Genomic DNA, 15,739 nt, shown 5'->3' with positions numbered 1-15,739 from the left:
TAGACCTTACCTTACTGGTTAACCTGAGATTTGTTGTGTTGAAAACAGAATTAGGAGATAAAGCAGCTTTATAAATAATGCATGTTTACGTGTAAACTTGTGTCGAATGTTTTCTGGATTGAGACTGGCTTCAGCCGAGGTTTGGAGTCAGCGAGAAGATGCACGTGACATCAACTGTTTTCAGTTCCCCTCTCACTCACCGTGTACATGTAGGTTTCGACTAAAATAAAATTAGTTCAGCTGCAAGTTGTTGCCAACACGACGACTGCAACAATATGTACTATTATCGTTTAACCACTTATAGTTCTATAGTTCTGTTCTTGACGATGTAGATGCTAATGATGTGAACAGACAACCAGGCTATACATTCTTGCGACTGTCGGGTAGCTTATCAAAAGAAAGCCAACATTATTCTACATCAACATCTACCGAACATTGCACCTCCTTTCTCCAGAAATTGGTGAAACCAAGTTTGTTTAAGGAACCGATTCATGATGTGGTTCGCATCTGACTTTGCCAGCTTTTTCGTGTTCAGGCGACAATGAATAAAAGTGATATTGTCACTATGGACACCTACATTCAGAACAGCGTTGAAAAATTTTACATTTGTATTATTAAAAATAACTTAACACTTTGGACAAATTATTTACAGCTCCAACTGCACATTCAAAAATAATTTCACGAATGCAAAATATTTAATATTCAAAGTAAAAAAAGAGGATAAACTCCATGATTATCTTCTTCCATTAACGTTTGTTTTTCCTTTCCTTCGCTCAGTCCTGCCTACTACACAGATGTCAGCATAAAGTACAAATAAAACTGACTCCGCCAGTCTCTTGTGAGTCGAAGAAAAGCACTGAGTAGTGCTCACCCACTGAGCATGAGAATGATGTGAGAATTATGAGTGAGTGAGAGAATGAACATCAGCCAACGGCCATGGGAGGAATTATTGCACTGCAATACAAATTTGCTCAGATTGACGAAAATGCAGACAGACAAACACGCATATAAACGTAATTACTTGGACAAAATCGTATAAAAAATTGAATTTTAATAACGAATTTTAAAACTACTGCCACTTAAAGGGACCACTTAGCAACAGACATATCAGCCAAACAATGAAAGCAACAACAAACAAAACAAAACATTTCTCATGTGTACCCTACTCCAGAATGATTTAATTTCCCATTTGATTTCCCCGTGACACCAACTGCCACCTTCATGACAGTATTTCGTACACAGAACTTATCATAACCTGCTGCGCGGCTGTGTTAACTGTAGACAAATGGGAGCGGTGGGGGTGGAGGGGTGGTTGGGGGAGGGGGGAAAACACAAGGTGCACACCTCCCTGTTTGCCTGTGAACCTTTGATGATATACCGGGTGGGACTTTACGGGTGTGTGCATATCCTTTCTCACCGTCCCACTCTCCCCACCCCTGCTTACTGTGTGTGTACACATGAAATATTTGTATATCTTGTGCTTTTGTAAGCGTTCTACAGATCACGTGCATACGCGTGTGCATGATGTGTGTGTGTGTGTGTGTTACGTGTGTGTATGTGTGTATGTGTATGCGCGTGTGTGCATTGTGTTGTGTGTACGTGTGTGTATGTCACACTGAGGTACGGTAGACAAAAAGGTAACAGAGGGAGTTTTGAACCGCTGAGTTTGAATTAGAAGTCCACTCCTCCATTCTCTTTAACTTTTTAAACTTCTGATCAACATCTAAGTGATGTAGGCATTTGGGAGCTCGCTACACTAAATACTGAAGACACTGGAAAGTCTGGGACTCAAAAACAAACAAACAAAATGTTGACGCATGCGTGAATACAATGTCGGCCCTGAAAGAAACTCGTCACTCAGGCCTCGCACCCCTACAAAGGACGAACAGGAGAAGAAGAGAGCTTGTAAGCAGACGACAGTCGTAGTGACACTCGCGGCGACCAGCGTCAGTCAAGTGGCGTCGTCAGTCGCCATGACAGCACTGTCAGTGCGCAGGCGCGAGCTGCCGTCAGGTCGCTGGGTACGCCCTCGTGCCACCCGTCAATAGGCCCTCCTGGAACATTTCTCGGGGACTGCTGAGAGAGATCGATGGTGTCATAAGTGTAAAGGTTGCAGTTTTGCCGTCTAATGGCCGCTTGATCCCAGGGACACCTCAGGGATTACCAGCTCTCGGAACCTAATGCCGGACGGCACGATGTCGTCTGCTTTCTGGACTCGTCGCTTAGGACCTGAGCAAAGTGTTTAGAATGTGTCTGCTGTGCAACGGTGAAGATCCGGCGCTGCTGGTGTAACGGTGACTATTTGGAATACGACACTACTACATGGGACAGATCCACTTCAGTTCCCGGCACCACACATCCAACCTTTTTCAGCGACATTTTTCACAGAGGAAGTGTTCTAATTCGTCATTCGCAGAATCCATACCAGGTTCACAGAAAAACTGTTGAGCGCTTGTTAAAAAGTGTATTTGTGGCAAGTCTCATTTGCAGTGACAATTTTTTTTAAAAATAAGAAATCAGAGAGTGTTTTTACGCTCCGTGCTCCGGTGCTACGTGCTTTGAGGACGACCTTTGACCTTTTTTGTCCTTGCCATGCGCAGCACCAGTCGCCACCTCTCCAGGCGCTCTACAGGGTCGTCAGGCACCCGGGCACACGGTCCTCGTCACTGACACCCCCACCCTTCTTCTCTGCTACCTCCTACCCCTCCCCTAGTCTTATCTCCCTGTGTCCCCCCGTTTTCTTTTTAACAGTTCCGGAAAACCAGTTTCACTCGCGAGTCAAAATGTGAAGTCCGCCACCGGAATCCACCCGCTCGATAAGCCAGGATCATATAGCCAAGTGAAAAAGTGAAATAAAAAAAAGGCAACAGAGCGTGTCGTTGCCTGGCAAAACAACTGCAGCCAATGGCAGCTCATGGCTCGCACTACCGTATCTTGTCCGAGGAACGAGAAGGGACGGGTGACTGGTATCATAATTACAACGGATACTACGATTCTACCCGTGACAAAAAAACCGGATGGACCTCGCCGTTCACCACTCCCCTCGACGGATGCTGCCATACGAAAATCGAATCCTCATGAACGAGGATGAGTATGATAACAATTACGGGCGATACGCGGGTGGCAACAACTACAACAAAAACTGGAGCAACGAACGGTCCAGGCCCGAGCACAGGGATGCTGGGAAGGGTGGCTATGAGCTGCCGGAGGGGCTGACCCCTCGTCGAACGACGTACCAGCCATCCTTCCACGAGAACGGGGTGACGCCCAGACGGGTGCCCCTGTGGGAGCGAGACAAAGTCGACAACCAAAGACGACAGATGGGTTTCGACACACCCAGGGTCAACGAGAACCAAAGTCCAAGGCCTGACGGTCTCAACAGCCCGAGGCGAGGCAAAGATGAGATTCCCATTAGAGGGACGGACGAGGTGTATGGTCGAGGAATGGACGATAATATGGAAACAATTAGAAGAGATGTGTACGAGACTTTGCGCGAGAGAAGAACAGGAGGTTGTCTGTTGTCCGAGAACGATGTGCGGCACAGGTTGGACTACAGCAGGCAGCCAGCGTATCCCAGCCCGCGCCAAGATGCAGGCCTCGACCCTCGGATGATCAACGCAAAGGCGCTAGACAGAGATGAACCACATCAGGTAAGTCACTGAAACAGTTTGACATGTGCAGTACTTTCCACTTTACCAGCAGCATTTAAACACTGAACTGTCGTGAAGAAGCGCTGAAGCCACCCGCTACTCGGGTCACCTGCTTCAGATCGACATGGAGGAGATGGAAAGGCCGTTGAATCTTTGTTTGTTGCTGTTTTGTTGTTGTTGTTGTTGTTGTTGTTGTTGTTGTTTTGGGGTCGAATCGATCCAGGCCTCAAAGACATGCAATTTCTGATGACAGAAGTAGATATTAAAGTCAAATATTACAACAGAGTTATGCGTTGTTCAAACAAGGTCAGCCACCATCTTACTCAACAAAAATGGTCGCTTGGCAATACACATTCAGAGAACAGATCACACCATGGCACATAACGTGATTTTCTTTTCAATCGTTGTATTTTTTGAATATTTTGTCGTGGTTATACTTTAATGTGGAAATTCTCATTAAATATTTATGCACATGTTGGGTTAATATGAAACAGATGTTACTCATCGGGCATTCATGTAGCCTGAACTCTATCAGTTGGGTTTCAGACGACGTTGTATGACGTAGGACGTATGATCATGGCGAGGGTCGATTCGATGCAGGTGGGGGTCGATGTAGTCCAGGCGATACGGGTTTGGATTGAAGTGACCGGCAACCGTTCCCTGTAGTCTCTTCACCAGCGCACATCAGTCGACTGTGCTTCATTAACAATCCTGAGTCGTGTGTCTTTAAAAATAAAATTATTGTGACCGACTTTTTTTTTTGCTTTATTGCGGCTTTAGGCAGAAATCAGTTTAGAAATATAAATCGTGCATTTCAATAGAGCGTCTTTGTCTACCCGTGAATACACTCTGATTGACTGCTCTCAACTGGAGAGTTGCTTTGCTATAAACCTTCAGTCGAGCCTACCAATGGCAGAACACTCAGGATCAAGTGAAAGCAATAAAAAAAATTTAAATGGTTTTAACAGTATTAATTTAGCATTTAAATAAATGAACTTGAATTTATTTGTGTTTGAAGTCATGGTTCGTGGAATTCATTCAGAAGTGGTTAACCTCCCTACTACGGTTACCATCCGATTTTGGACTCGAGGAGTGTTAATAGAGAGGTTGTTTACACCATCAAACATAACACTGTAGTAAAGCCAGTAAATACATCGCTGGGGTATTGCCAGTAGGTATACGACTCCAGCAAGAGTGTAAGAATCTTCTCGTTGCATTTCTAGATAATTTACACAATGCAGTACAGCCAGGGCCACCGAGAGCCACCACGGGCCCCTGGACAGACGACCTCTCCGGCCCCTTGTATTGTGATCGTAAATTATTTTCCGTATTATGCTTACAATTGTCAATATCTACATTTCTTTCAATAATGAAATATAGATTGCAAACTTTAGAGCATTTGCACTAGGATCTACATAAAAAAGAAGAAGGAAAAAAAAACAAATCCACTGACGAAGGCCGGTCCCCTTCACAGCACGGGCCCGAGTACAGCATCCTCCCCTTCCCTCCCCCCAACTTCTAGTCAGTATTTTTCATGACTAAAATTAAAATATCTTAAAATGTTATGTTCATGTACAGCAGTCATTTACGAAATTCCTACTTCTGATTCTGCACTTAATCGCTTTTCCTGAAAATTTGCAATTTTTACTTTTTTTTTTATTTCGCAAGCTAAGGCTTTTCAAGCTTTTGCCACCAGCCCACAGCCGACATTGCTTTACATACCTACAGCTGACACGTGTCACCTGCCTTCTCTGCTAGACTGTTTTGTACAAACATGTATACTGTATAGGATTGCCAGCCTCCAGCTTGTCGGTCTACACAACACGAGGAGCACGGGGTCACTCGTTGATAACCTCTGACTGTGAAGATTTCTTTCACTACCTCACCTCTCATTGCATCATAATGAGAAGAATAATAATTCTCGTATAGCTTACACCTACTCATCACGCAGAACACACACACACGCACGCACGCGAGGGATCGGGTTCAGCGCACAATCAGATAGTCACACATACCGGAAATACTTGCCGTCAGGAACGTCAGATAAATCTCACGTCGGGCGTCACGTGCACTGGGAAGTCAAATGTTATGTAAACAGCTCTTGCTGCAGCTGTAAACAAGCAAGCTGACTACCTGTCTTACAGACGCATGCAAGAACAGGAAGACATAAGTTATTCTACAAGCCGACCTGTGGCCTGTCGGACTCTACTGACGCAAACGTGCCGGACCTGGTCACATCATGAACATTTATTTTGTTATCGTCCTCCAGAAGATTAATCTACTTGAAAGTTATGTTTTTGAGACTTACACATCACAAGATAGCGATAAAATAAATTCAGAAACGATGCATTAGAGAAAAATGCACGAACCAAGTGAAGAATGGATGATTCTAAATAAATAAACATTTTAAATCATAACAACATGCTGGGTTTGCATGCGGAGACTTCAAACTGATTTTCACACTGTTGTTGTTGTTGTTATGCAGGTCTGGACATATTTTGCTCACACAATTTTAATGTACCCACAGGTGTTTATGAACGGATGACTTTCTACCCCTCGCTCTCTCTGAAATCCTATGTACTGTAGGTTAAGCGCCAGGTCACGGTGTGTAGGGGTGTGGCGCCTGTACAATCATTTTTATCTCGTTCATCAAACTTTAGAATAAAACTTATGTCGGAGCCAGAAGCTCACAGAAAACAACTCAAGCTGTGAAGAGGCGCGCGCTCGCATGTGCGTGTTCACACCTGCCTCTGTCAACCGTGTGTTAGTCAGTCACAGAGCTCGCAAATAAAATTGGATGTAATATTCTCTCTCACCCCAGCGATCAGGTGCAAAGTCACGTGAAATAAAACTTCCAGTAAGTACAAACTAGAAGGTACTGAAAGGCAAGGTATTTGTGGGAGAGCCGGGGTGGAGAGAGGTTGCGTGGGTGTGTTTTCGCAAATAAAACTATTTATAGAACTTTTCAATTCCCAGTTCTTGCTCCTTGTGGTTATTTTGTTCCAAATCTTAATATCAGGGCGCAATATCTCTCGTTGTTTGCTAGGAAAACTAGATGAAACTTAAGTGCCTACTAGAGAAAACCGCTTGATAATGAGAGCCGAATGTCTCAAAGGGAATTTGAGTCCCAGATAACACAAGCCCGTTACTTTGATGACATGGAGACCACACAACAATGAGGCAGTAAAAACATTGAACTTACCTGAGGGTGCTTACCTGGTGGAGGTGGACCTAGACCTGACCTCGTGAATATACTTCACTGTCGTTGACTACTTCACTATTTACAACACAGAAGTTATACACGGGTAGACCTGAAGACTGGAGTACGTGTCACAGGTCACTGCTGCTGAAACAGGTGTTCCACAGTCCTTTACAGTTCCGCACAATGCAGGTGCAAACTCTCAGACAGGTTTTAGTCACATTCTTCCAAAAGTTGACCAGTTAATGGAAAACAAATTCTTGTATGTCTTCTTTATCAGTTTGCCCCTTCTCATCACAAACATTTCGTTTTCTCATACAGACTTTTGTTAATACTAAATTCATGTTAGAGTGAAGACCTTTGAAGACTTTCCACTACCCAGTGGTTTCCAAGGTTTGTCAGAAACACCGTTTTATTCTTTCCCTATTTCGTGTCTGCTCTCTTGAGAGGGGGAGGGGTGCTTATGCGAAGTTTTAAACACTTTCATCGTTTTTCCCCAAGAAAAGCGAGCGACAGAACAAACACGTGGAGTAGTGTGGGGACAACTTGCATGGTTGTCGTATGACTTCTCCCACAAGTAAAGGTACACGTACATCTCACACCCTGAACAGCCCAGTAATTCGGATTCAACTCTCACCAATTTTTCTGTTCATTCATCATCACTGCTTGCCGCCACAATCCCTCCCCATTGCTCAGGTCTCTATGAAAAGAGAATTCCGGGAATTGTTCATACTGTGTGTGTGCATGCGTGTGTGTCTTTTATAAGTGTGTGTGTACGTGTGTATCGATACATCCATGCGTGCACGCGCGCGTGTGAATATGGGTGTGGACGTGTGCTTACTGTTTTATATTGTTACTTCTACATTATCTTCTGCCTACAAACTACCAGCTGGGAGCCAGTAAAGCGACTGACATGCAATTGTTTTGCTGCACGTGCAGGCGGGAGGTGCCTTCCTGTTCGTGCGATTTCCCACTGGCGCGAGGTGAGAATGTAACCGGGGTGGCCAAGGCCTGCATCCGAGCCAAGACCTCTGACCTGGGCGGCCGCTTCGCTGGAATCGCCAGAAAGGCAAGCTTGACCCTTTACAGCTTATATAGAAGTTTACATGCGGTTACTTTACCTTCTGACAAAGTGTGACCCTAGCTGATGACAAAGTGCAATCACCATACCTTCTGACCAAGTTTTATCATCCTGCCTACTAAGTGTGACCCTAGCTGATGACAAAGTGCAATCATCCTGTCAGTTAACAAATTATGATCCTAGTTGACGATTAATTGCTACCTGCTACATGTCATAGCATGATCATCCCTAATAACAGAGACCTTAACCAAAGGCCTGTGACCTGGTCTTCTGACAGATTGTGACCCTTGACCCCGACAAAGAATGGCTGTACCTGTTGACCTAGCTGCTGACATCTCCCGACTGTTGTGGCAGCTGTCAGGGCAAATGTACTGACTGGAATGTACGTGTGGTATTGAAAGCCACATAACTTCTGTCATTTGACATGCTGGTGATATGGTTGTTGAAGTGTTTTCGACGGTGCATGACTTTTGATTGACGCGAAACGACCTTCTGATAAGACTAGTCAGGAGCGTTCTTTTACGATTGAGTGAATTTCAACGAAGAATACAATTCCCCAAGTCTAGGTGAATACCCGCACTTTTTCTCAAGAGACACGACTTCAACGATCACAGAAAGAGGTGAAGATTGTGACGATGTGTTCGTACATAGAGACAACTAAACAACATAGGGTCCCAGCTGTCTCCTTGGTTCAACCCTTACAGCGTCAGGTACCACGTACAATCCTGACATAGGTGTTGCTAACCTTTTTTCTTTGTATGTTGATGTTTGTAGGTGTGTATCTTGAGAACAAAAGTGGGTACTAACGTAGATGTGGGGAATGGGTGCCTTGCACTCAGATGTATCCACCCCACAGGCTGGCAAGTGTCACTGTGTCTGTAGGTAGTCCACGTTACGGATGTCGTAGAACCTCGATCACCTCGACCTTTAATATGCATTAAACTCTGGGTGTCGCAACATGTTAACAGGTGTACAGTTTCGGGTATCCCCCAAGTCCAGACGAGGGCTGCGCCGTCTTCCACTTCCCCAGTTTGAAAAACGCGGAGGTCTTCTTCCACAGTGACCAGCGCTTCCGCCAGCCGGACTTCCCCCCGCCGCAAGGCCATTCCGAGATCTTTGCTCTCGGGCTGACGACTGACCCCAACCAAGTATACAGTGAGCATCCCTTACAAATATTTTATTCTGTCAAGACTATTTTACAAGCTTTACTTACGGCACAGAGCTATATACAGACCTTTTCCTTTCCTGTGGCTAAAGGCTACAGATGAATGGACTTCCTCTCCCTCGCATCGGGGTGAGAGAGAATTGTGCATCCTTATTACCTCCACTTGCGTGTCTGTACAGCACCGCGTACTTACTTTGGACTTTCACATTGTCTGCCATGACAATTACACTTCACATACTTCCTATGTTCACAGCGTTGTCCCATCCTGTCCTCGTCCTTGTTTCCTAGCAGAACACAGACAGGAAGTAAATATAATTATAAATTATTCCTGACTTTCACAGATTACGCGACGTTCTTACTGTCGGAGGTCTTTCTTCACGGAAGTACAACCGTTGGGGACTACATCACCAAGTTCAAGGAACCTTTCTCGAGCCTCCTCATTCACAAGTACAAGGCTTTACCTTTCGTCGCTTTCTCCTTAGACAAGGACGACCGTAAGTCACTTCGCCGCCATTACTTCGCTCCGAAAAGCATCGTGACACTTCATCTCTTTAGGAGCATCGGCCATCTGGAAGAGGTCATGTCCGACGGTGAGTACGATTGGTGGGACAGGAGCTTTAGTTCATTACAAGATATACGCTTGTTCTTATAGAATGTAGGCAAATGTTTATCATATTCGTCCTGTACGATATGCAAGCCTTGAAACGTGGACATGCATGGGACAATGCTTACGTCATCAAAGCTTCAGACGAGGTCAGTGTATTTACCTGATGCCTGTTTCAGAGCGCTACACACAGCTTCGGGTGATCCACAACAGCATTGCCCAAGAAAGGTGCTGCATTTTTACCATCGACAGTGAGGCATGTCCCTAGCTTCTTAGTCGCCCCGGGCTGACAGTCTGACAGCTAACTCAGGTCGAGGATGCAGCATCCCCGATGTTAATAACCTCGGTCAGTTTTTTCCTGTGCATGCATTGATCAAATTCTAGATATTAATAAATTTTATTTTAGCTGAGGTCGTGACTTAGAACGTGTCGTAGTATGGAAACCAACCAGTCTGCTTACATTCTAGAAACCATGACTACAAGCACCTATAAATTTAACTTTTATTTAAAAGTAAAACCTTTAAAACCTTATTGTAAAGGTTTTCTTTGTCGTTTTCGCTTAGTCATTCTTTTCATGTCCTTGTTGAGCTTGATTGAAGATTTGTAGGGTACCTTTGCCTCTCCAGGCATGAGCAATTGATCAAATAAACATTCACCATGGTAGACAAAGACACTTTTTTTAAAATGCTCCTAGAGTCGAGTTTACTGTCTACAGTTGTCTGTTCCTGACAACAAGCACTAGAGTGTTAGCTATAAAATGTTCATGTTACCAGCGCACATTCTCCTTGTTTCTTGAAATTCCTTTGGAATAATTTTAGTCGATGTATCAAGAATATACCATATCAAAATGATTTCATTTTTTTGTGATATGACAAATAAAAAAATTTACCAAGATGTCTCAGATGCGTGTTTAAGTTTTACTCTTCATTCCTTTTCAAGCACAATGTTTGCTTCTTCAAACTTTAACAGTTTTAACACCTTTAAGTCGTCATTCCTATTTTTAAAAACATAATATTTTTTAAAATTCTAAGCCATGAGAAGAAAAAGCATATCTGTGATATATACGTCATACATATATGTTCACTCTGAATAAGCTCCATTGTATTGCATGACTTATTATCATAATTTTTTGTGGTAGATCATGTTTAAGTCAGTTAATATTTTCATTGTCAATTTCTAGTACATGTATTTAAAAATACAAGTTGTTTTCTTCACACCTGAAGCTTTAGAAATCTTATTAGCTTTCAGTTAAATCATAAATTTTGTTGTAAAACTTTTCATAACTTGTTTTGGTAATTTATTTTTCTGACATAGCAGGACATTAAAAAATCAAGACTATATTTGATTTTGCTAAATTTCTTGCTTAGTGTTTGTGTTCTGGTTGTTGAGCATATATTCAAGCAATTCTTAGTTAAGGAAACTAACCATAGCATATTGAAAGATGAAAGCTCTAGTATATTTCATGCACAGCTATCTCACAGACATTTTGTGTAGGTTACATGGCCTCAGATGTTACATGCTGGTATGAATGACGATAACAAGAAACTCTTTGCACAAAAAAAGATAGAATATGGAGGAATGATCCACACAGATTATAAGCTATAATGTACAAGCTAGAAATCTGTGCACTGTGACATGCTGGAAACGTGGAAGTGGTCATTTGTTTATGTTGCAAACATGTCCACATACAATCAAACCTCAACAATCCTTTACAGCTGAGTGCCAAAAAACTTTATTTCCCACATGAAAATCTTCCATAAGACACGAACAGTATGCAACCACATGCAACAACAACTTACATATGCATTTAAGTCTAAGTGGTAACACTTAAGGAACAATATTTTCAAATTATGGGGTTTGTAACCTTTAATCACTGAGAATCTTAAAATATTTTTTACAAACTGAAATAGTTTCAAATTACATCTGGCAGTTGCTATGAGAAATAGAATTTTGATCCATAGGAACGCTTGATAATTTGTTTTCTTTTAAATGTGGCTTGCATTAAGTTTTTTTTACATTTAAGCCCTTAACCTTTGGGCACGTGTAAGTCACCTGTCATCAGAACATTCACAAAAATGTTACTAAGATGATCAAGAAAATTTTAGGGGATAACTGTCAGCCTAAACAAAGTCCCTGATCATTGTTACTTCCTGGCAGCTCTTTAAATATTTTAAGGGTAAAATTTGTTGTTTGCCAGTTTTCTCATTCTGCTATGTTTTTATTGATGCAAAGATCTATTTTAATCAAGACATTTAACATGCAATTTTTTTGGAATTGCAAGAAAGAACTGTTAACATTGCTTGTGAAGTACTGTACAACAGTTTAATTCCAATCAGATTACTACACTCAAGCCTAAATTAGTGAGCAGCAGACTTGTCAAACATTATGCACTCACACTGCGAATTACTGCTTGATATGACATTTCTCATGTCCCTTTAGAAGAATCTATCCAGCTGCTCAAAAATTGGCTGCACTTACGACAAAACTACTTTCATTGAACTTTACTTTTGTCTTCATTAAAAAATTTCCTTTAGTTCAAAAATACTTTGAGAAAAGAAACAAATGTACATCAATCAATCAGTAATATAAGGAAGTCTTAAGTGTTATAGTTCACAAAAAAAAGCATGAGGGCTATACATCTTAACAGATTTGGTATGTTACTTTCCTAAAACAGAGATTCAGATGATGTTAGTTCACAGAAATACGGCAGCTGGACTTAACCTTATGTAAGAAAGCATTAGAATTACAAATGAAATATAGATATCTAAGAAATTCTTGGAAAGCAAGTGCCACAAAGTACACCAGTTCGACATAAGCATCACCCAGTCAGTGTATCCATGATAATCATAATCACATCAACAGAGACTTCAGAAGGAAGGTTAACAGAGATTGATAGCTGTTCATGTTTTTTACTTTATATGTGTATATGCTTAAGTATGTGTGTGTTTGTGTGTATATGAAAAGTTCTGCATGTATAAGTGTTTGCATACATTTTCTGACAGGTTTTAAAAACACAATTTGTTTCGAATTTTAATAGTCCAGTTAATGACAAAATTAATGAGAGACCTTTATACTGAATAGAGATTATGTCAAATGTTTTACCTTGTTCATACTCAGACACACATACAACAACTCAAAAATAAAAGATCGTACAAAATGATCACAAAAGGCATCTCCTTACAGGAGACAGAAAAATCACTGAAATGGAGCCATTCATTGCCCTCTTAAGATTTCCACAAGGACACACTCAACAATAACAGCCAGCATAAACATAGTACCAGACTGTCCAAATAAACACCACAAAGATTATTAATGACAGCATTAGCAACAGAGTGATCCACAGGAGTCAAAGGAGCAGACCACTGTGTGGCTGCACTACTGTCAACATGAACGCATATCCTGTTTTACAGACACAAATATGCAGACACTGAAAATGCAGCATATGATTGTTTTATGTCCTAAGATGCTACAAACTGTACTCAAAACATGCTTCTTTGTAGATAGCTGTTCAGATTCCCACAAAAACTCAGCCTCTGCACTCTTTAGACTTTTACGCCTTTTGACCTATGATAATGTGCAAATTACTTGAACATAATATTTTCTTTGTGTATCAGGCATTTTAGTTTTTGAAAACAATCCTGAACAATGATGTCAATTCTAAATGAAAGGTGAAAAAATACTGTCTAAAAGCTCTAATATCTGCACTTTGTAAAGAAAAGGCTGGAGGAAAAATAATCTAGTAAACTCTTTAACATAGACAAATGACAATGTCTCAAGATATCTTCAATTCACAAGAGATTATCATCTACTGAAAATGCTACAAAAACCATGGCTGAATACTAATGAAAGAGTATAAACTGAGCTAAAGTCTTTAAATTAAAATTATGTGTACTTCTTGAACCTTAGAAAGCTTTATGCAGGTAAACAACAAGAAAAACAGCTCACGAGCCACACAGCACATGTCAGACAGTACCCCTGAGAACGCTTTAATGGCTTGAGGCATACCACTGTCCCATTCACACAGTTTCGTGTCTCTGGCAGCTTTTGCATCCTCCAGTTTTAGAAGAATTATGCTGCTGAAGGGAAAAAAGATATTACAGATTTATAACCTTAAAATGCACACCAGACTAAGATATGAATGTATGTATAACAACATTTACCACCATTATTAAACTTCTTTAATTGCATTTCATACACTTTCAAGTGTACACAAGTCACAGTAACACTTGTTTAAAACTGGTGTGCTAAAACAATAATGGAACACTTTTAAATATACAACATAACACATTCAAATTGTGGATATAGTTACAACATGACTTGGTTAACACTGCCTTGGCATGAAGTGTCAGAGGTAGTGCACAGTCACAATGGGTTACAATTTTTGTGACGTAATATCACAAGAATAGATTTTGAAACAAATGTGAACACACACATAATTTATTATGAAACAAACACAGCATTGTGAGCTGATTCCAACCATTTTAATATGGAATGAAATGCATTCAAGTTTACTGCTTAGATGCAGATGGTATCCATCATATAAAGGCTTTCTGAAGATTGTATAGATAACGGATCGTACAGCTACTATTTTCACTGCACTTGATTGAAGCAGCTGTACAATGCTTTTGTGTAAATAAACATTCCTGTGACATTATGCTTTTGATAAGGAAGAATAAACAGAAGGTTTTAAACAGAACTATCAGAATAATCTAAGCAGCATCACAAATAACAAGCAAACTCTCATCTGACAGACAAGTTCAAATTGTTCTAATAAGTTAGCAAAAATCTTTTTAACATTGATGCTCATTTGCAGAATTTCTGTAAGCATGAAGATTAATAAAAATTTTGATCTAAGCTGAACCATGCTGGCCCCATCCTCACAATGAAGCAGAAAGAAGTCCATTTCTCAACAGCAAGATCATTGTATAAGATTATAAGTGAACAAGTTTGTGAGTTAAAAGGTAGGAGGTGTCAACAAATTAAATGACAAACTCAATGACACCCCATAAAAGCTTATTTAAGTTAGGGCACTCAGAACCATCCGCAAGAAACTGCATGTAATATTAAAATAAAGTACTAACAATGTTGATAGGTGGTCCACATGTTTCTTGTAGCATCATTATTTTGCTCTCTTTGGCTTTTAAGGGAAGGAACTGTTTATATATTATATAGATTAGGCATCACTGAACGTATTAAGAGGATACTTCATGAGATCAAATGTACAGTGTGAACAGATTGTTAATCTCTGGTTTCCACAACAAATTACAAAAGAAGAATAACAGCTTGTCAATGGTCACTATATAGAATGATGAAAATAGATTATGTATTTGTGGCAGTGATTAACCTGCAGAATCTGGTAGCAAGTGTGGTCTTTTTATAAGAAACAAATGACCACAGAACACCGTTTAGTAGGTGTTTGACAGAGAAATGAAGTGAGTATGAGAATGTCTCTCAGACAAAGGTAAGACTTCAATTAAGTATTTGTATTTACATTAAAACAGATTAATAAATAAATGTTACAGGCTGAATTCTATCATTAGTTCACCTGTCAATAATTTTATAACTAGTGTAATGTAATTTTTTTTACATTTTCTTTTTGTCAGTCTTTAAAACAAAAACAGGATATAAGTACTGAAACAGGAGAACAGGTGAAAAGAGAAAATCTAGGAGACTATATGCTGAGGTACAGATAAATCTATTTATAGCATTGTCCAAACTAGTCTTCTCAGAGTTATCATTTGTTTCAGTCATTCTTTTTTTCTTCTCCTCCTTTTATGTCTGCACATTCGATGTCTTCATCTTCCACAGCTTCTTTAAATTCCTGACCATCCTGTTCATTCTTTAGCTCTTCATCTGCAAAGAATAATTACATTAGGTAATAGACTGGAGCAAATAAGAAACTGTCTTCTTGTGCCACATTAAAGATATAAAGGGACACTATCAATACTTAGCCTCAAAGCTAATGGAAACCTTTTGTTTCTTTCCCCCTTCCTCCCTCCTCAATGGACAACAATAATGTAAAACTCAGTACCACCTCTTT

At 40.7% G+C, this 15,739-nt stretch overlaps 2 protein-coding genes across 2 annotated transcripts in view; one reads left to right on the top strand and one right to left on the bottom strand.

Moving 5' to 3' along the window:
* Positions 1–1,986: 1,986 nt before the first annotated feature.
* On the top strand, positions 1,987–11,044 carry LOC112553237. Its single transcript, XM_025220327.1, has 5 exons — positions 1,987–3,650; positions 7,789–7,918; positions 8,899–9,085; positions 9,437–9,685; positions 9,879–11,044. Exons 1-5 carry the CDS (start codon positions 3,637–3,639, stop codon positions 9,965–9,967), a joined length of 669 nt encoding a protein of 222 aa, XP_025076112.1. The 5' UTR covers positions 1,987–3,636; the 3' UTR covers positions 9,968–11,044.
* A 363-nt stretch (positions 11,045–11,407) lies between these two features.
* The window catches only part of LOC112576537 (protein disulfide-isomerase TMX3-like), a 67,756-nt gene continuing 63,424 nt past the window's right edge, over positions 11,408–15,739 (bottom strand). The window contains exon 14 of the mRNA XM_025259075.1: positions 11,408–15,552. Coding sequence (XP_025114860.1) covers positions 15,443–15,552 — 110 coding nt within the window. The 3' untranslated portion in view covers positions 11,408–15,442. The remainder of the gene's footprint in view (positions 15,553–15,739) is intronic.

The sequence above is a fragment of the Pomacea canaliculata genome, linkage group LG12, assembly GCF_003073045.1.
Source record: "Pomacea canaliculata isolate SZHN2017 linkage group LG12, ASM307304v1, whole genome shotgun sequence".
Lineage (NCBI taxonomy): Eukaryota > Metazoa > Mollusca > Gastropoda > Architaenioglossa > Ampullariidae > Pomacea > Pomacea canaliculata.
The sequence above is the reverse complement of the archived record's forward strand: the minus strand, read 5'-3'. Positions and strand labels throughout refer to the sequence as shown.